This window comes from Dendropsophus ebraccatus, chromosome 1 (assembly GCF_027789765.1).
Source record: "Dendropsophus ebraccatus isolate aDenEbr1 chromosome 1, aDenEbr1.pat, whole genome shotgun sequence".
Taxonomy (NCBI): Eukaryota; Metazoa; Chordata; class Amphibia; order Anura; family Hylidae; genus Dendropsophus; species Dendropsophus ebraccatus.
Genome location: NC_091454.1, coordinates 139,037,788 through 139,057,424, shown reverse-complemented (window position 1 = coordinate 139,057,424; position 19,637 = coordinate 139,037,788). Strand labels below are relative to the sequence as shown.

Below are 19,637 nucleotides of genomic sequence, written 5' to 3'. Positions count from 1 at the left end.
GTGGAGAAATCCCAGTTTCTGTGACATGTCAAGTTTTTTCCCCAATGACTCTTGTAGGATAGGGAAACACATGTAATAATACAGTGTAACTCACCTTTTTACTGTAAATACATGCAGATCCCTGGATGAGGAGAGCAGCTTCTGCAAAATTCATAGTGGTTTTGCCTCCATCAAAAGATATGCAGATCTGATCCAACTATAGAAATATAAATAGATTTAACATGCAGCCGTAAACGGTATTTATGACATATCCCTAGTAAACCGAGTGAGTAGCCCTGCCTTGCCTGGTTTCAAGGGCTAAGATTCCCAAAACGCCATTTCTGTGACTTGGACAGAAGACAGTTGGAAACTACAGAAACAGTGCAGCCCTGTGAGCTCCACTTTTTTCATAACTCCCAAAGGTAAACCTGCACCCATCAGTCGATTATGGCATAACATGTGATCCATAAACACTCAAACAGGTAAATATTAGTGCTATACAATAACTACAGGTAAAAGCATGCAAGTTCAGCATAGGTACACAGCGGTCCCTTACGTGAAAAGTAAGTTACAGTACACACAATTAGGATTCTACAAAGAAAGATCAAAGAGACGAAGAATAGATATCTGTATCAGCCATCAATTTATCCCTTATCCTCCTCCTTTCCTTTGCTACAGATGTCTTTCATACAATAAAAACCTTGGCTATGCCCCATACATTGAGACAGAAAAAAAAATAATCACCACTGTTTACATCAATTCTTTAGTTGCAGGTGAAGTTGCCCTTTAAAATATCCATTTATCAGAGGGGTTTGCCGACACCCCAACTACAAGCTTTTGCGCACAGCAGCAACACCTAAATGGAAACTATCTAGAGGATGAGTCTCCAAACTGCGGCCCTCCAGCTGTTGCAATACTACATTTCCCATCATGCCTGGACAGACAAATTCAAAGCTTTAGCTGTGCAGGCATGATGGGAATTGTGGTTTTGCCACAGCTGGAAGGCCACAGCACCGCAGTTTGAGGCTGGATCTAGAGAGCTGGAACATTAAAGGAGAAGTCCGGCGAAATTTTTTATCAAAGTACTGTATTGCCCCCCAAAAGTTATACAAATCACCAATATACACTTATAACCGGAAATGCTTATAAAGTGCTTTTTCCCTGCACTTACTACTGCATCAAGGCTTCACTTCCTGGATAACATGATGATGTCACAACCTGACTCCCAGAGCTGTGCGGGCTGTGGCTGCTGGAGAGGATGATGGCAGAGGGATGCTCAGTGTCCCTCCAGTGTCCTGTGTCCCCCTGCCATCATCCTCTCCAGCAGCCACAGCCCGCACAGCTCTGGGAGTCGGGTTGTGACATCACCATGTTATCCAGGAAGTGAAGCCTTGATGCAGTAGTAAGTGCAGGGAAAAAAAAAGCACTTTATAATCATTTCCTGTAATAAGTGTATATTGGTGATTTTTATAACTTTTAGGGGGCAATAAAATACTTTAAAGGGGTAGTGCGGCGCTCAGAAATTATTCACAGAATAACACACATTACAAAGTTATACAACTTTGTAATGTATGTTATGTCTGTGAATCGCCCCCTTCCCGTGTCCCACCACCCCCGCACGTGTACCCGGAAGTGTTGGTGCATTATACATTACCTGATCCGTGTCGTGCATGTCCGCCATCTTGTGCCAAACGTCATCTTCGGACGGACGGCTGAATCGCTGCCGCCGTCCCTCCTCTGGCGCTCAGCAGCGATTGGCTGAGCATAACTGTGCTCAGCCAATCGCGGCTTAGCAGTTATGACGCGGCAGAGGAGGGACGGCAGCAGCGATTCGGCCGGCCGGCCGAAGATGATGTTTGGCACAAGATGGCGGACATGCGCAACACGGATCAGGTAATGTATAATGCACCAACACTTCCGGGTACACGTGCGGGGGTGGTGGGACATGGGAAGGGGGCGATTCACAGACATAACATACATTACAAAGTTGTATAACTTTGTAATGTGTGTTATTCTGTGAATAGTGCCGCACTACCCCTTTAATAAAAATGTTGCTGGACTTCTCCTCTACCTACAGACAAGTTGATCCCCTTGTGATCTCAAGAACTGTATCCCAAAAGCTCCAGTCTGAATGGAGTGATGGCCACATTTATGTGACTACTGAAGATCAAAATTTTAGAATGAAGGATCAGTCCCAGGATGTGAGCCTTACATGGCGAGATCTTAAAGGTGTACTGGGGAAGGAAAAAAATGCTTTCTAAACAACTGGTGCCAGAAAGTATAACAGATTTGTAAACTGCTTCTATTTAAAAAGCTCAAGTATTTTAGTACTTAGCTGCTGTATGTCCTACAGGAAGTGGTGTATTTTCCAGTCTGACACAGTGCCCTCCGCTGCCCCCTGTATGTGTGGCAGGAACTATCCAGATTAGAGGTTTTCTATGAGAGTTTGCTGCTGCTCTTGACAGTTCCTGTCATAGACAGAGGCAGCAGCAGAGTGCACTGTCAGACTGGAAAGAATACCACAGGTTCTGCAGGACATACAGCAGCTGATAAGTATTGGAATAATTTACTTTTTTACTAGTAGAAGTAATTTACAAATCTGTATAACTTGCTGACGCCAGGCGATTTGAAAACCCTTTTTCTTTTGAGCACCCCTTTAATTTATGACACCCAGCAAGTCCATATGCCCTGTTCTAATTAATAGGACTCACAGAAAACATTAGGCCTCCTATGGTCTGTGGGGTCCTCTGTATGACATTCAGCTCAGATGTCAGAATGATTAGACCCATCATTGAATAAGACTATGGCCTTACCTCCTCCAAGTACTCGCCCAGCTGAGCGGCCACATCCACCTCCCAGTTCTTGGTCATGTCCCTGATGGGCTGCAGCAGGTGGGTGTAGCGGGTCTCCGGGTCCTCCAGCATGTCTGCTGCACCTGGGGAGAGGCCATACATAGTATGATACATACACCTCTATAGCTAGTGGGTCAGACAATGATGGTGCCTCTCTACACACGGTGCAGCTATTTCCTCCTACAGACAGGAGAGATGACATATAGAGCACCAGGCATCACTGTGAGGCTCGCCATCGGTTGTGACACTACAACTGCCAGCACAGCCGGGACAGCTACAGCTGTTACCGCAGCCACAAGACATCCTAGTGCTGACTAGCAGCTGAGACCGCTGCCATCTCCTCCCCGCCGTCCGGTACACTCACCTTAGCCCTCTGCCCCCGTGTAGAGTATAGCACACAAGCTCCCCGCACTCCACTATCACATAAAGCCGCTTCACTTTCGGCTTCAGCACGACATTTTTTGTTTTTCGCGCCTAGCCCGGTACATACACGTACTTCCGGAACCTTCGAATTCCTCCAATCAGCCCAGACCTATTGGAGTACAAAGATGGCTCCGGGTGTAGCTTGGACGCTCTATACCTGTACGTAGCACTCACTCATTGCCGCAATCCCACGCATACGTGACACAGGAACTACATAGGCGGGTCTGATTGGTCCACGGCAGCAGGTCACGTGATAGGACAGAGAAGCAAAGGGTTTACTCCCATTTATAAATCTTCCTGAAACTAAATCAGTGGATTTGCCTGTAACAGTCACACGTCATCCTTTAAGCTTTGGTAAAATGAAGAATGAGCTTTGATTAGTTTCTGTGGGCAAAACAGACATTTATTGTACCAAGGTCCTGATGAGTCTTAGATCCCTGTTTTCCGTGCAGCTGGGTTGCTCCTTGTTAGAGTAAATTCAGACTACGGAATCCGTGGCGAGAAGTTCCAGTGGATATCGTGGCTCGTACCCGTTCACAGCGGCGCGCCTATCTGCCTGTGCCATAGACACCATTTTATGGCGGGGCTGTATTCCATGTTAGGCCGAAATAACTGACATGTAAATTCTTTAGTCGGAATGTGGAATACGACCGCCATGGAATGGTGCCTATGGCACAGGCGGATAGGCGTACTGCCGTGAACGGGTACGAGCCACGGAATCCACCGGAACTTATCCGTGCAGATCCCATAGTCATGTGAAACCTACCCTAACTATGCAGAGTGACTTCTTATACAAGGCATCTTCACCAAGAAGAAAAATCGAGGATAACTTCCTGCAGCTTTGCCCTATTCAATTGAACAGGGCAATACTGCAGTACCTTTCACCACCACTACCAAAAGTGTGGCACTGTGGGTACCAGCGGGAATAACCACTAAAAGAGGTTGTGTGGAACTCACATGACCTCCGCAGACTCCTCAAACAGCCAATTAGCCAATTCTGGGATTTCGCCCCCACAGATCTAACAATAATGGACTGTCTTGAAGAGATGCAATTAGTTTTATAGAGCTGGATGACTTAATGGTGTGTTTACACAGACAGATTTATCTGACAGATTATTGAAGCCAAGGCCAGGAACAGTTCATAGACAGAGAACAGATTATGAAGAAAAGACAGTTTTTTTTCTCTTCAAATCTATTCCTGGCTTTGGCTTCAATAATCTGTCACATAAATCTGTCTGTGTAAACGCACCAATAGAACAGACTATGCGTGTACAATTTGTAAATAGTTTGGAGCAGATTCTAATCCATTTCTTTCCGGTGCAAAATTTTAGTTTGCCTTCCCCCCCATCCCATCTGATGAGACACAGTCAGAGGCCAAAAAAAGGTTATAACCAATTGCTCTAATTTAACGACCCTAATGTGCCACCGTGTCCTAATGAACTATCACTCTGTCCCCTCGTATTGTGCCACTGCTTCCTCCTCATGTACTTTACCACTGCCTCCCCCTCATGCACTGTACCACTACTTCCCCCTCACATACTCTACCACTGCGTCCCTCTCATATACTGTACCACTGCCTCCCCCTCATGTACTGTACCCATGTCCCCTATAATTAATAGACTGTACTGTGTCATTCTCTAATCATTGACTCTCCAGCTGAAAAACTAAAACTCCTATCATGAATTGCCAGCAGGACATGATGGGGTTTGTACTGCTGCAACATGGAGAGACACAGACTGCAAAACTACAACTGCCATCATGAACTGTTAGCAGGACATGATGGGTGTTGTAGTTCTAAGGCTAGGTTCACACTGCGTTTTCAGCATCCGTTTAAGGCAGGGGTCTCAAACTCAATTTACCCGGGGGCCGCTGGAGGTAGAGTCTGGGTGAGGCTGGGCCGCATCAGGGTTTCCACAAGAAAAGCTCTTACAAAAACATTCCAATGTCATCAAATGTAATTATTATTTTTCTGTGTTATGGTTTATTTGAAATGTATATGATTACTATTTGTCTTATGTTTGTTGCTACACTTGTTATGTGTGATGTAAATAGTCATGTGACTTATCTGGATTAGATGCTCAGGTGTATGCACTTTTTGGTGGGTGGTCTTATCCAGTCTAACGTCACATCCTATCTGTATTTAATTAAGTTGTAACTTCTCCACTACTGCCATGATTAAGGGGTTTTCACCCTGCAACGCGTCGGCGTGTTTTTTAATCAGTTTTGTTATTTTTTTTTTTTGTGACGTTTAATAAAAGTTATTGAATTTTATGAAGCTGCGGATGCACACATTTTTCCTATTCTGGATGAATCGGGTTGCGGCCCGCTACACAGCACCCGCGAGCTTTGAGGCTACGGAATCCACATATCAGGTGAAGCAAGGCTAAGTGGGTGTCTCTACTAACTGCACATCTGTATTGTCCCATTTACACCCTCGTTTAGTAGGTAGGCTGACTCTATGTGACCCCCCTTATAGTATATGCCTCCCTTTGTGTAGAGATGGCCCCTTGCTCAGTCTTCCATATAGATGGCCCCATGTGCATCTCCTTGGGAGCCCCTCTCTGTGTAGTCCCCCTATAGTAGATGCCCCCCATGTAGTCCCCTCCTTATCTTTCCCCCCCATATAGATGCCTCCTTTATGTTGCCCCCTTATCTCCCCCCCATATAGAAGCCTCCTTTATGTTGCCCCCCTTATCCCCCCCATATAGATGTCTCCTTTATGTTGCCCCCCTTATCCCCCCCATATAGATGCCTCCTTTAAGTTGCCCCCCTTATCCCCCCCCATAAAGATGCCTCCTTTATGTTGCCCCCTTATCCCCCCCTTATCTCCCCCATATAGATACCTCCTTTATGATGCCTACGTTATCTCCCCCCATATAGATGCCTCCTTTATGTTGCCCCCTTATCTCCCCCATATAGATGCCTCCTTTATGTTGCCCACCATATCTCCCCCCCATATAGATGCCTCCTTTATGTTGCCCACCTTATCTCCCCCCCATATAGATGCCTCCTTTATGTTGCCCCCTTATCTCCCCCATATAGATGCCTCCTTTATGTTGCCCCCCTTATCTCCCCCCCATATAGATGCCTCCTTTATGTTGCCCACCTTATCTCCCCCCCATATAGATGCCTCCTTTATGTTGCCCCCTTATCTCCCCCATATAGATGCCTCCTTTATGTTGCCCCCCTTATCTTCTCCCCCCTCATATAGATGCCTCCTTTATGTTGCCCCCTTCTTAACTTTTCCCCCATATAGATGCCTCCCTTATAAATGCCCCCCCCCCTCTTTGTAGATGTTGTCCCCATATCTTGTCCCCCGCAAAGTAGATAAAGAACAAAACAAAAAAACAACTCACCTAACACCTCGATCCCCCGTCGCAGCTCTCTTCTTACGGACGGACCCCCGGCTGATGCTGCCTCCCTGGGGGTGTCCCCGGGATTCCCGGGCAGCACGCGCACCAGGGAGCTGTGTGCGCCAGGCTGTTACTTCCGGGTCAGCGCTCCATGACCCGGAAGCAACAGCCGCTGCACACACAGCTCCATGGTGCGCGTGCTGCCCGGGAACACCCCCAGGGAGGCAGCATCAGCCGGGGGCGTCCAACACAGACTCTTGTGACCGCAAGCAAAACACTGCTTGCGGTCACAAGAGTGATCGATCAATGGGCCGGGCAGCGGAGGGGGGCCGCCAGGCAGTAAAGTGGTGGGGGCCGCAAACTTGTGTCCCGCGGGCCGCAGTTGGCCCGCGGGCCGCGAGTTTGAGACCCCTGGTTTAAGGGATCCGTTTTTTTTAACGTCCAGAAAAATAGGGTCAGCAACGTGTTTTGGTCCGCCAAAAAAAACGGATCCGGTTTTTTTTTTATAATGGAAGTCAATGGAAAAACGGATGCACACAAATGAATCCGTTTTTTGCAATCCGTTTTTCATGCGTTTTTTGCAAAAAACGGATGCTGAAAACGCAGTGTAAACCTAGCCTAAAGATAATCTCACCTGTCCAGGTAATTGCTGTTCAGGTCTGGCTGCTGTGTATGGGCGGGGAGCTAATTGCTCTGCTCATTACTTAGAGTAAAAGTCCAAGAGGCAAAAGAGGGAGCACTGAACTTTTTTTTTCTTTTGTAGACACCGATATCTCCAGGACTATGATGTATTCAGTGGACTACGTCGATTACCTTTTTTTTTTTTTTTTTTTTTTTTCAAAAAAATAAAATGGTCAACAAGGGGTAAGGGGGTGTTTTTCTTCACTTAACCTCTTGGTTGCCAGACTGTAACCAGCCATCTGTTAAGATTCAGCATATTGTAAGGAACAGGACACCTGTCAAAATAATGGGTCTCTTCTTTTTGTTTTTCAGATATTGGTATCCAGAGTATTACATTGGATTCCATGACCAGCTGATTTTTTTTATTTTTTATAAAGTGGTCAACCAGAGGTGTTTTAAATAAAAAATATTTGTTCATTGTGTGTTGTGTTTTTTTTCTTTACATTACAGGCTTAGAAATAGACGCTGTCTGATAGACGGCATCCATTACTGAGTCAGGGCTTAGTAATAGCCTTTATAAAATGGCTAACACTAACCCCCCCATTATTACCCCACTACCCACCGCACCAGGGGTACTGGAAAGAGCGAGGTAAGAGTAGTTCTGTAGAGTCAAAAATGGTGCTTTTAGACTGGATGGTGGCAGGTGGGTATTATTAAGCTGTGGAGAGGCAAAAAAAAAATTGCCCTTCCCCCCTTGGTACTACTAGGCTGATGCTGTATTGTTTTATAACCTCATGCTTAAAAAAAAAAATAATAATAATAATAATTGGAAAAAAAAAGTGTAGGTTCCCCCCTTTTTTTTTTATAAACAACCTAGTAGTACAACAGCCCAGTCCAGATGAGACAATTTTGATGCTCCAGGACTACTGGTAGCGGGCTCTTCCTAGCCCCTGGTGCGGTGGGTACTGTGATACTATTGGGGGGGGGGGGGGTTAGTGTTAGCCATTTTATACCAGCTAACACTAGGCCCTGACAGTAATGGATGGCGTCTATCAGACAGTTTCCTCTACTAAGCCTGTGAAGTAAAGAGAACAAACACAAGACACAATTGATAAATATTTTTTATTACCCTTTGTTGACCATTTTATAAAAGAAAAAAAATCCGGTGATCAGCGACTTAGTCCACGGAATCCGATGTAATCCTCTGGATACTGATATCTGAAAAACAAAAAGAAGATATTCACAAAAAAGGAGTAGAACACCCATCATTGTCACAGGTGTTCTGCTCCTTACAGTATGCAGCATCTTTACAGATAGCTGCTTACAGTCTGGCAACCAAGGGGTTAAACGAAGATGCATTGCATCCACACTTATACTTATTTCACACTGCATCCATACCAGCAAGGAAGGAGGTTAAGTGCCCCCCTCTTTTGCTTTCTGGGCTGGGGGCAGTGCAAGATACAGGCACAGGGGAGAGAAAGCAACTCCTCTGTGCCTGCATCTTCAGAACACAGCCTGGCCTGGGGATGAATGGGGTCAATAGCCTTAATCTCTGCCTCCCTGGGCTGTGCATACTGCATACTCACGGATCGGTGCCATGGCGCTGATTGCAGGGGTTTCAGCCTTTCTTAGATCCGGCGATCCGTTCCTGAGTTACAGCCTTCTGTACTTGCAATTACATCAGACCTGATCTAACAATGGCTGATCCGTGAGTATGCAGCACTTATAGTTTTTCTTGCAGTCCGGCCCAGGGAGGCAGGGGTTAAGGCTATTAACCCCATTTCTCCCCTGGCCTGGCTGCATACCTCCCAAGTGTCCCTATTTTGGAGGGACAGTCCCTACTTTTGACCCATGCCCCTCTGTCCCATTTTGCCCCTTACATGTTTTTTCTTTTTGAACTAGAAATTAGATTGACATTAATAATGTCTCTATGTTGCTCTAAGTGTGCTATTACTGTATAATAGACCCAAGCTTGCATATTATTCCATCATGTGCTGCAAGTGGAATCCTAAAAATTGTTATATTCAGATGAATCAAGAGACATTATGGCCCCTTTCACACATCATTTCACACATGCAGACTCAATGATTTCTATGGCCCCATACACACATCAGTAGATCTTACAGATCCGTTTTGGGGACATGATCTGTGCCACAAAAAATAATTAAAGGGGTATTTCCCCCAAGAGCTAAAAAAATGAAATGCCTCCAAACCTAGCTGGTCTTACTCACCAAGTCCCCCTGAGAATTTTGAGCCGTCTCCCGTCTTTCTAGCTGCTGCCGTTCCCGAGTTACACGTTTTTCTAAAAGATGGTCTATGCAAGAAAGGAAACTGCATTTCCCATCATGCAATGCTTCTGCCTGATGATGATGATGTAGCTGAGCGGAGATGGCGATGTTGATGAAGTAGAGCGGAGATGGCGATGTAGCAGAGCAGAGATGGCGTGATGGTGATGTAGCAGAGCGGAGATGGCGATGTAGCAAAGCGGAGATGGCGATGTAGCAGAGTGGAGATGGCGATGTAGCAGAGCGGAGATGGCAATGGCGATGTAGCAAAGCGGAGATGGCGATGTAGCAAAGCGGAGATGGCGATGTAGCAGAGCTGAGATGGCAATGGCGATATACAGAGCTGAGATGGCAATGATGATGTAGCAGAGCTGAGATGGCGATGTAGCAGAGCTGAGATGGCGATGTAGCAGAGCGGAGATGGCGATGTAGCAGAGCGGAGATGGCGATGTAGCAGAGCTGAGATGGCGATGTAGCAGAGCTGAGATGGCGATGTAGCAGAGCTGAGATGGCGATGTAGCAGAGCTGAGATGGCGATGTAGCAGAGCGGAGATGGCAATGGCTAAGTAGCCGTGCTGAGATGGTGATGATGCAGCAGGAGAGGAGCACTGTGGGCGTCCAGGGATGAGGGGGCTGCAGGTGGCCGCAGGTGGCCGCAGGTGAGTTCGCAGGGGGGGTGGGACTGGGGGGCCGCATACACAGGAGTGCTGTGTGCTGCAGGCGGCCACCGGGACAGCCGGGAGGGGAGCGCACAGAGTGTCTTTGTGTGTGCGGCCACGGTGCGGCCGTCGGGTGAGCTGCGGGGAGATGACACGGACCACGGGCGGCCACCGTGAGACCTGCGGGGCTGCACTGAAAGGAGCGCCGCGGGTAAGTCGCGGGGGGGGGGGGTTTACAGACCGCGGGCGGCCACTGGGAGTGAAGCGGCGCAAGCAGACGCGCCGGGTGAGCTGCGGGGGGACAGCACAGACCGTGGGCATGGGAGACCTAAGGGAGCTACACTGAGTGAAGCAGCGCGGGCGGACGCGCCGGGTGAGCTGCAGGGGGACTGCACAGACCGCGGGCAGGGAGACATGGGGAGCTGCACGAGACGTGGGGAGCTGCACTGAAAGGTGGGCGGACGCCGGGTGAATTGCGGGGGGTATACAGACCGTGGGCACCGGCGGCCACCAGGAGACCTGGGGGGCTGCACTGAAAGGAGCGCAGCAGGCGGCCACCGGGTAAGCTGGGGGGGGGGGGAATACATATTGCTGGTGAGCTCCAGGGCGAGAAGGGGGGGGGCACACAGTGTTATGAGATCAGGGGGGTTGGGTGAATGGGGTTACACAGTTGAGGTGGCTGCTGTCAGAGACTCGGACAGAGATCAGCTGCAGCTGTCACTGTCTCAGTGTCCTCCCTCGCTTCAGTGTGCTGGGTTACAAGCGCTAACCCGGCCCATTGAAGAGACTGAGGACACGTAATGCCGACACGGAGGGTGAGGGCCAGGAGCAGGGAGCATGTCGGGTTGGACTGAGATGTGATGATTCTATGCATTCCCTGGGGGTGAACGCATCTAGATAACAGCAAAACTGTGCAGAATCCATAATAACTTGATATTGGAAAGATGGAAAGCTACGGGTGGGCAACGCATTAATGCAAAAATAATTTTGGGGGGGAATACCCCTTTAAGCCATTGTGCGTCTGTGTCACCTATGTGACAGTGGGTCCCTGCAAATGCGGACAGTTACTGAAACACATTGGTAATCTTGTCCGCAGTTGACGGTCCCCAATTACAGACAGGGTTACTGATGTGCTAATGAGATCTAAGGATGCAGTCACACATACAGGATCTGCTGCAGATTTGCCGATATCAATGTAACTAAATGCATCTATGGTGTCCCACTAGGGGTGTTACTGTTGTTCACACCCTTTGCAAAAGTCTGTATTTTTAGTGGTCTTGTAGTATTTAGAGATGACCACTAGATGTATTAAAGTGTGGAAGCTGCACAGCTGAAGTGTCTCATAGGGTATTGTGTTTGTGTGTACCAGAATCTGTGATCCAGTAAGATCTTTACTTTCTTCTGTCCTATCTTTCACCCAACCACATCGCATCTTACACGCTGGATAGGAATTGAGTCACACGCAAGACAGGAAGAGGAGTTTGTCTTAAGTCAGTACTCCGCATGGGTAGGACGCAAGACAGTGCTCTGTTACAAACTTCTCCCTTAGTACCTATACCCTGCATGATGCAGTTTTAGACCTCTTAGGAGAGGACTAGCCAAGAGATCATCTCAACCCACGCCGTGGTCTAGGAGAAACAACATTGCAGGACAGTATCCACTACAAAGCCAAAGAGCTAGGGACTGATCTGGGTGGCGCAAAGTTACTGTTAAAGTCTATGAATTCCATCTCACAGCGTGAGTGTTAGCCAGGAAACCCTCAGCACTCCGCTCATGCCAGGTAACAAAGTCTGGGGCCTGTGTCACCTATTAGTACGGTTTAGCCAACGCTAGTGGCCATAAGGTGGTGTGAAGACTATAGAAAGGTCAATACACAGGCACAAGTTTTTTCTCATTCTTTTTCTGCTAAAGTATTCTATATACTCCAACATCCCGGCAGAGCATATTACTACTTGGGTTGAGACTCTCACAGCACCCTCCTCTCTACTACGCTACCTCAGTACAACTCTACCAACACTACTACATCCTACGCAGCACTTATCACACAGATCTGGTGGTTCTATGTTCAAGTATTTATTGGAACTTTGTCAAGTGTATGTCCAAGCTCATCTGTATTACCTGTTGCACATTTGCCAATAGTAAAGCAAGTCAACGTTATCCACGGAGTCTGTGATTACTCACTACCACCTACACAGCATTTACACTACAACCTTGGGACATCTTCCCTTTCTGTGGGTGACGGGTCCTAACATTCGGGATGGTCATTACACCGCTTTGGCCACCTGTGATTACATCATCTGTGACTACACTATCCCAAGGGACCCGGCAGCAACCCGACAGGACACTGACCACAGGGGAAAAGGGTACAACCGGCCTTACACCTTAAAAGCAGGCGTGCCATCACACCTGTGTGCCCACCAGGCACTGGCGTCACGTGACAAAATCTTAACCCCTTAGCGACCCATGACGTATCTGATACGTATCTGATACCCGCCGGGACCCCGCTCTGAACGGCACCGATCCCGGCTGCAATCTGCAGCCGGGCAGTGCCTCTATTAGCCGGCGCGGGTCCCGTTGCCGCGCCGGCTAATTAAGCCCTTCAATGCAGCTGTCAAACCTGACAGCTGCATTGAAGTGCTTTCCTCCGTGCATCCCTGGTGTCTAGTGGCACGGATCTCCCGCAGCAGGCCATAGCAATCTATGACCGATCTAATGGATCTTTGCTGTGTATATACACAGCATTGATCTCTATGAGAGATCATTGCTGTGTATATACAAGCCCCCCAGGGGGGCTTCTAGTGTATGTAAAAAAAAAAGTAAAAAAGTGTTTTTATTAATAAAAAATCCCCTCCCCTAATAAAAGTCCAAATCACCCCCCTTTTCCCATTTTATAAATATAAATTAATAAATAAATAAATTAATAAACATATTTAGTATCACCGCACACGTAATCGCCCGAACTATTAATTAATCACATTCCTGATCTCGCACGGTAAACGGCGTAAGCGCAAAAAAATCCCAAAGTGCAAAATTGCGCATTTTTGGTCGCATCAAATCCAGAAAAAATGTAATAAAAAGCGATCAAAAAGTCGTATATGCGCAATCAAGGTACCGGTAGAAAGAACGCATCATGGCGCAAAAAATGACACCTCGCACAGCCCCATAGACCAAAGGATAAAAGCGCTATAAGCCTGGGAATGGAGCGATTTTAAGTGACATATATTTGTTAACAATGGTTTGAATTTTTTACAGGCCATCCGATATAATATAAGTTATACATGTTACATATCGTTGTAATCGTAATGACTTGAGGAACATGCATAACAAGTCAGTTTTACCATAGGGCGAACGGCGTAAATGCAAAACTCCCCGAAATCAAAACAAATTCGTTTTTTTTTCAATTTGACAGCGCAAATGATTTTTTTCTGGTTTCACAACATATTTTATGGAAAAATTATGCCTGTAATTGCAAAGTACAATTGGTTTCGCAAAAAATAAGCACTCATATAAGTCTCTAGGTGAAAAAATGCAAGCGCTATGGACTTTTAAACATAAAATGGAAAAAGCAAAAGCGCAAAAACGAAAATTGGCTTTGACCTTAAGGGGTTAAGGTCCGGCATATCTCGGCCATCCACCACAGTAGTGGCGTCACACTTCCATCTAGCAAGTGACCGGCCATCCAACGCTACAACATCGTCTGAGGGCTCACCACACATCAATCTTCAGCAGATCCTGTATGTGTGAAAGCTTCCTTTAGTGTAGCTTCACACGTAGCAGATCCGCAGCTGATTTTATGCTGCGAGCTTGCAGCGAAATTCGCTGCAGATCCTGAAGTGTGAAGCTGAATTGATCCCATACACACAGCAGATCCACTGCCTGTATGGGACCCGGCAATTTCTCACTCGTCGTTTGATCGTTTACACAAGCCGATTATCGTGAAAATTCGAACAATAACTGTTCCATGTAAATGCAGCATTAGTTACGATCGTTATTCCAATGATTACTATGAACGGTTATGATCCATTTACACAGAGAGATTATCTGACAGATTATCTGCCAAAGGTTTGAAGCCAAAGCCAGGAACGGACTGTAAACAGAGATCGGGTACAAACACACACAGCAGATACGCAGCAGATTTGATGCTGTGTTCAGTTATTTAGATCTAATCTGCTGCGTATCGCAGCAGTAAATACGCAGCGTATATGCCATGTGTGTTTGTACCCATCAGGTCATAAAGGACAGCCTGAGATTTCACTTTTCAAATCCATTCCTGGCTTTGGCTTCAAATCTTTGGCAGATAATCTTTCTGTGTAAACGGATCCTTACTCCTTCTGATCCCAGCAAAACAATGAACAACGTGCAATTACACTAAACGATTTGTGAACAAATGCAGAACCTGAGCACACAAATGTGGAATTACAGCGAACGATTAGCAATGAATTTTTAGTTCAGATCTTAATCAACGTTTCAATTGTTGCCTGCAATTACACTGAACGATTATCATTTAAATGCGAATTATATAACGATTTTTCGCACGGTAATCGTGTAATAGGACCCTAAGAATAAAGGGGGGAGCAAGAGGGTCTCAATACACACCAAGCATAGGAAAGTGGCACGCGTGAGCCCACCCTAATACAGACACCAAATGCCAAGGGTGCCTTCCTGCAATTTTATCCGCTTTTGTATTTTTTCTTTAAAAACGCAATAAGTATGCAGGAAGGGTTAGACAAGATGCAGCAAATAGCGCGCCAGAATGCCAAGCCCTTGCTCTCTCAGCACGTCCCTACATGCACGCCTCAGCCGGCCTCACACTGACAGCCCAACCCTGCCGTCAGAACTGCGCAGGCGCAATAAACGCCCCATTGAACTATCCCAAATCTCTCCGAACTCGCCTATCAAATTAGACCGTTGGATTTAGGACGTAGGGACGTGAAACACGCATGCGCGTCTGGTAGGGCGAGCGGCATTGTATTACTGCGCAGCTGCGGACCGTCCACGTTGTGACTCATCCAGACAGCTGCAAAGATCCGGGGCTTCCGTGGTTATGGGGGAACAACGGCGGGTTCGGAGCACTTTCCTATGGGGACTGAGCGGAATTTACCTGTGTGCATTCCTGTCTCTGTATACGCAGATACCAGGTAAACGCTCTCATTGATATTAGTCTGCATTGGTGCCTCTGCTCCTTATGTGCAGGTTCTATGGTCTTGTGTCTATATACATCTGTCTATAGGACAGCATGGGCTTGCACAGTGCTCCCCAACTTGTGGCCATCCAGCTGTTGCATCACTACCAGCATGGTGGCCAATGTGGTGTTACTGGGGAGCACTGGGCTAGTATATGTCCCCTCTGTGATGTATCTTTCCTGGATCTTGCACTGATCTGTGATCAGTACTGCAGGAGATAGAATGTACATAGTGCGTATTATAGTCAGGTGCTTATTATAGTCAGGTCCTTATTGTGCACATTAGCTATTAGCAGAGATTGGTTTAGCCAAGGTTACAGGTTGTAGATAAGCGTATTATCTGGTGGTGCTGGCAGACCAGTGTCGGCCCAAAGTCCTGACTCAGCGCACAGTTTAGAGTGTTACTTTTTTTATATGGCAGAATGTGATGAAATAGGTGCAGCCATATTGGGCACTTGGCCCAGTATAAGGCAAGGCCTGCACTACAACTTTATGTAGCCTTACTGGTTGATTTTATTGGGGTTGTTCTGCAAAAACAAAAATTGCATCAAATCAACTGGTGTCAGAAATTTGTGAATTCCCTCTATTAAAAAATGTCCAGGCTTCTGGTACTTATCAGCCGCTGTGTGACTTGCAGGAAGCTGTATTCTTTCCAGTCTGGAGAGCAGGAGAGGTTTTTTTTTATGGGGATTTGCTGAGGTGGCAGCAGAGAGCACTATGTCAGGCTGGAAAGAAAACACAACTTCCTGCGGGACAAGCAGCAGCAGATAAGTACTGGAAAACTGGAGGTTTTTTTAATAGAAGCAAATTACAAGTCTCTGGCACCAGTTGATTTGAAAGATTTTTTTTTTTTTTTTTGCTGAACTACCCCTATCCACATTTGAGTGACAGCGGCAGTCCAGGAGACTATCTCTAAAGCAAGGTATTGGTTTGGATTGCAGCTTAAGCTCATGTTAAAATCAATCATAAAGTCATAGTGTAGCCCCTAGCTTCTCCCATGTGGCCTCTGCAGCATTAAGTATAGTCAGCAGACTGGAGCCTGTAGATGGCTTCACACAGGAAGTGGTCTGGGCACTCACTTCTCCAGCTTCTTGTGTGGCCATACCAGGCACTTCCATTTTTGGGTAGTTGGCCTGATGACTGTTACATGTAATATCTGTTATGGACTGTTATACTGTATTGTATACTAAATAATCAGTCCTCTAAGTTCCCTTTTCTGGAAGTATGATTTTTAGTAAGACTGGCCTTCCTTGTTTTTTTTAAAGGGGTAGTTCGCGAAAAAATTCTTTCATATCAAATCGTCCCAGCAAGGGCCGGAGATTTTTAATTTCCTTATATTAAATCATCTCAAATATGTTAAATTTAATAGTAAAAATGGTGAAAGAACAGTGAAAAAAGAAAAACCGTGTGTGTGAAAGTCTGTTTGCAAAAGAAGCCCGAAAATTTACATGACATGAAATCGCGGCAATAATTTATTCTGATTACTGATAGGGGCTATATAGAAGTGTGACTTTGCAGAAAATGGGGTGTAGCTTAAAGGAAAATTGGTATTGAAGTATTGTATTGCGCCCCCCCACTTATTACGGGAAATGGTTATAAAGTGCTTTTTTCCCTGCACTTACTACTGCATCAAGGCTTCACTTCCTGGATAACATGGTGATGTCACTTCCTGAATAAAATGGTGATGTCACGACCTGACTCCCAGAGCTGTGCGGGCTGTGGCTGCTGGAGAGGATGATGGCAGGGGGATGCTCAGTGTCCCTCCAGTGCCCTGTGTCCCTCCGTGTCCCCCTGCCATCATCCTCTCCAGCAGCCACAGCCCGCACAGCCCTGGGAGTTGGGTTGTGACATCACCTTGAAGCAGTAGTAAGTGGAGGAAAAAAGCCCTTTATGTGCATATCCTGTAATAAGTGTATATTGGTGATCTGTATAACTTTTGGGGGCAATACAATACTTTAATAATAAATTTCGACTAACTTTTCCTTTTTAAATACACCAAAAGTGCACAAACAAATGCGCAGAAGACAAAGCCAAATCAAAGATGGTGCAAACTAAGAGTGGCCACTCTAAAGGTGCACAAGATTTTTAAAGAATTATAAATCCTATTTCTAGTCTAAGCTAAGAACATTATTTATCTTCCCCATTGTGTTCTTGCATTCTGATTTTCTATTAAAGAAGCAGTTCACTTTTTTTTTTTCGCCCCCCGGGTAGCCGCTGTCATGTATACTTACAGAAGATGATCGGTGTCCCGTTCCCGTCGGTCAGTTCCGTCCCGCGGTGCCGTTCACATCGGGCGCGCGCTCACTTCCGCCGGCGCTGTGACTCCTCTTCTCTCCCTTGTCATTTGAACGCCGGAAGTCACTCGCTTCCATAGAGAATGCATATAATCACTGGTCAGAGAAGAGGACTCACAGCAGCCGGCGGAAGTGAGCGCGCGCCCGATGTGAACGGCACCGCGGGACGGAACTGACCGACGGGAACGGGACACCGATCATCTTCTGTAAGTATACATGACAGCGGCTACCCGGGGGGGGGGGGGCCAAAAAAAAAAAAAGTGAACTGCTTCTTTAACAGTAACTAGTATAGCTTACTATAGCAGATCTTAGTTGTCAGCATCTATGTCATATCTCTTGATTTCTTTTTCTTTAGGGCTGTATGGACGTGAAGGAATCTTACCAGCCTGGAAGATGCTTCGATTCACTGGCAAAGGGTTATGGGAACAGTTGAAGGACTCCCCTACATTACTGTGGTTGGGTCCCCGATTGGGACTGGACACAGAGCAGGGAATGGAATTGATATGTTTACTTGGGGCTCTTCTGTCTTTCGGTGCTTTGCTTTTCAATTGTCTTCGTGACAGCATAATCTTTCTATTGCTTTGGATTCTCTACTTGTCCCTATATCAGGTAAGCTTCATGTATTTGAGCTTGTCTCTGAAACAAAAGTTAAGGGGTAGTGCAGTGAAAAACATTTCCCCTCATTCCCTCCCCACATGAAAAGTTATATAACTTCATAATATACTTTGGTAGCCAATTCTAGCATCTTACCCCACTTTCCTGATCCCGCTGGCCACTGGAAGTCAAGACCATCTTTCAGCCCCGGACGCCATTTTGTGTCGAGACGTAGGCCGACACGTCATGGGCTCCCGGGCACTCCCTCCCTGCCTTGACACGCCTCCCCAAGCTTTGCTATTGGGTCCTGCTTCACTCTGCCTCTCTCTGTACAGCTATGTCCCAGCGCACCTGATGATGATACACAAGTCAGTCCAGTGTGTATGACCATCGGGTCTGCTGGGACTTGCAGTTCTAATAGTACTGACATGGCTGTACAGAGAGCGACAAGGTAAAGCAGGTTATACACTGGCCTGACATATATCCCCTGCCAGCACCACTGACAACCGCACCCCCCCTGTATATACGATCGCCCACCAGGTGTATACAGTCATGTAAGAGCGCTACCCCGCCTCCCCCCCAGTGTATACAATCCTGTTCCCCCTGCAGGTACCGCTAACGACATCTATCACCCCCCACCCGGCGTGCAAGTGACAGTGCCACAGAGTCGCCATTCACCTCCTGTGTCCTGTAACCCGCTACTACCATTGACGCGCCTCCCCCCCCAACGTGGCTCACAGCTGATAGTGTCACACAGCTGCCAGATTCAATGAACTCTTAAGGACAGGAGTTGCATGGCCACTTTGCGGCACTGTCAGCTGTGAGCCACGCTGGCGGGAAGCGTTGATGGTGGTGGCGGGTTGCAGGGCACAGGAGGTGGATGGCGACTCTGTGGCACTGTCACTTGCCCGCCGGTGGTGGTGGTGGGGGGGTGATGTCGCTAGCGGTACTTGCAGGGGGAGCAGGATTGTATACACGGGGGGGGGGGGGGGGGAGGGGCGGCGCGCTCGTACATGTCAGTATACACCGGGTGGGCGATTGTATATACAGGGGGTGCGGTTGTAAGCGGTGCCGGCAGGGGGTACATGTCAGGCCAGTGTATGACCTGCTTTACCCTTCCGCTCTCTGTACAGCCATGTCAGTACTCTTAGAACTGCAAGTCCCAGTAGACCCAATGGTCATACACACTGGACTGACTTGTGTATTACCATCAGATGCACTGGGACATAGCTGTACAGAGAGAGGCAGAGTGAAGCAGGAGCCAATAGCAAATCTTGGGGAGGTGTGCCAAGGCAGGGAGGGAGTGCCCGGGAGCCCAAGGAACGCCCCAGATCATGACGTGTCTGCCTACGTCTCGACACAAAATGGCGTCCGGGGCTGAAAGATGGTCTTGAC

The 19,637-nt window shown here is 47.1% G+C and overlaps 2 protein-coding genes across 5 annotated transcripts in view; one reads left to right on the top strand and one right to left on the bottom strand.

The window, feature by feature from the left end:
• Window positions 1-7,397, bottom strand: part of NCAPH2 (non-SMC condensin II complex subunit H2) — a 29,099-nt gene extending 21,702 nt beyond the window's left edge. Inside the window, exons 1-3 of one of the 3 annotated variants that reach the window (XM_069956291.1) lie at window positions 7,242-7,397; window positions 2,793-2,914; window positions 95-196 (exon numbers count right to left, since the gene is read on the bottom strand). In XM_069956291.1, coding sequence (XP_069812392.1) covers window positions 95-196; window positions 2,793-2,903 — 213 coding nt within the window. In that variant the 5' untranslated portion in view covers window positions 2,904-2,914; window positions 7,242-7,397. The other 2 variants (XM_069956289.1, XM_069956290.1) reach the window with 2 other exon arrangements.
• A 7,723-nt stretch (window positions 7,398-15,120) lies between these two features.
• LMF2 (lipase maturation factor 2) overlaps window positions 15,121-19,637 on the top strand; it is a 39,175-nt gene continuing 34,658 nt past the window's right edge. Inside the window, exons 1-2 of one of the 2 annotated variants that reach the window (XM_069979739.1) lie at window positions 15,121-15,310; window positions 18,004-18,257. In XM_069979739.1, the coding sequence (XP_069835840.1) occupies window positions 15,217-15,310; window positions 18,004-18,257 (348 nt within the window). In that variant the 5' untranslated portion in view covers window positions 15,121-15,216. The remainder of the gene's footprint in view (window positions 15,311-18,003; window positions 18,258-19,637) is intronic. The other variant, XM_069979731.1, reaches the window with a different exon arrangement.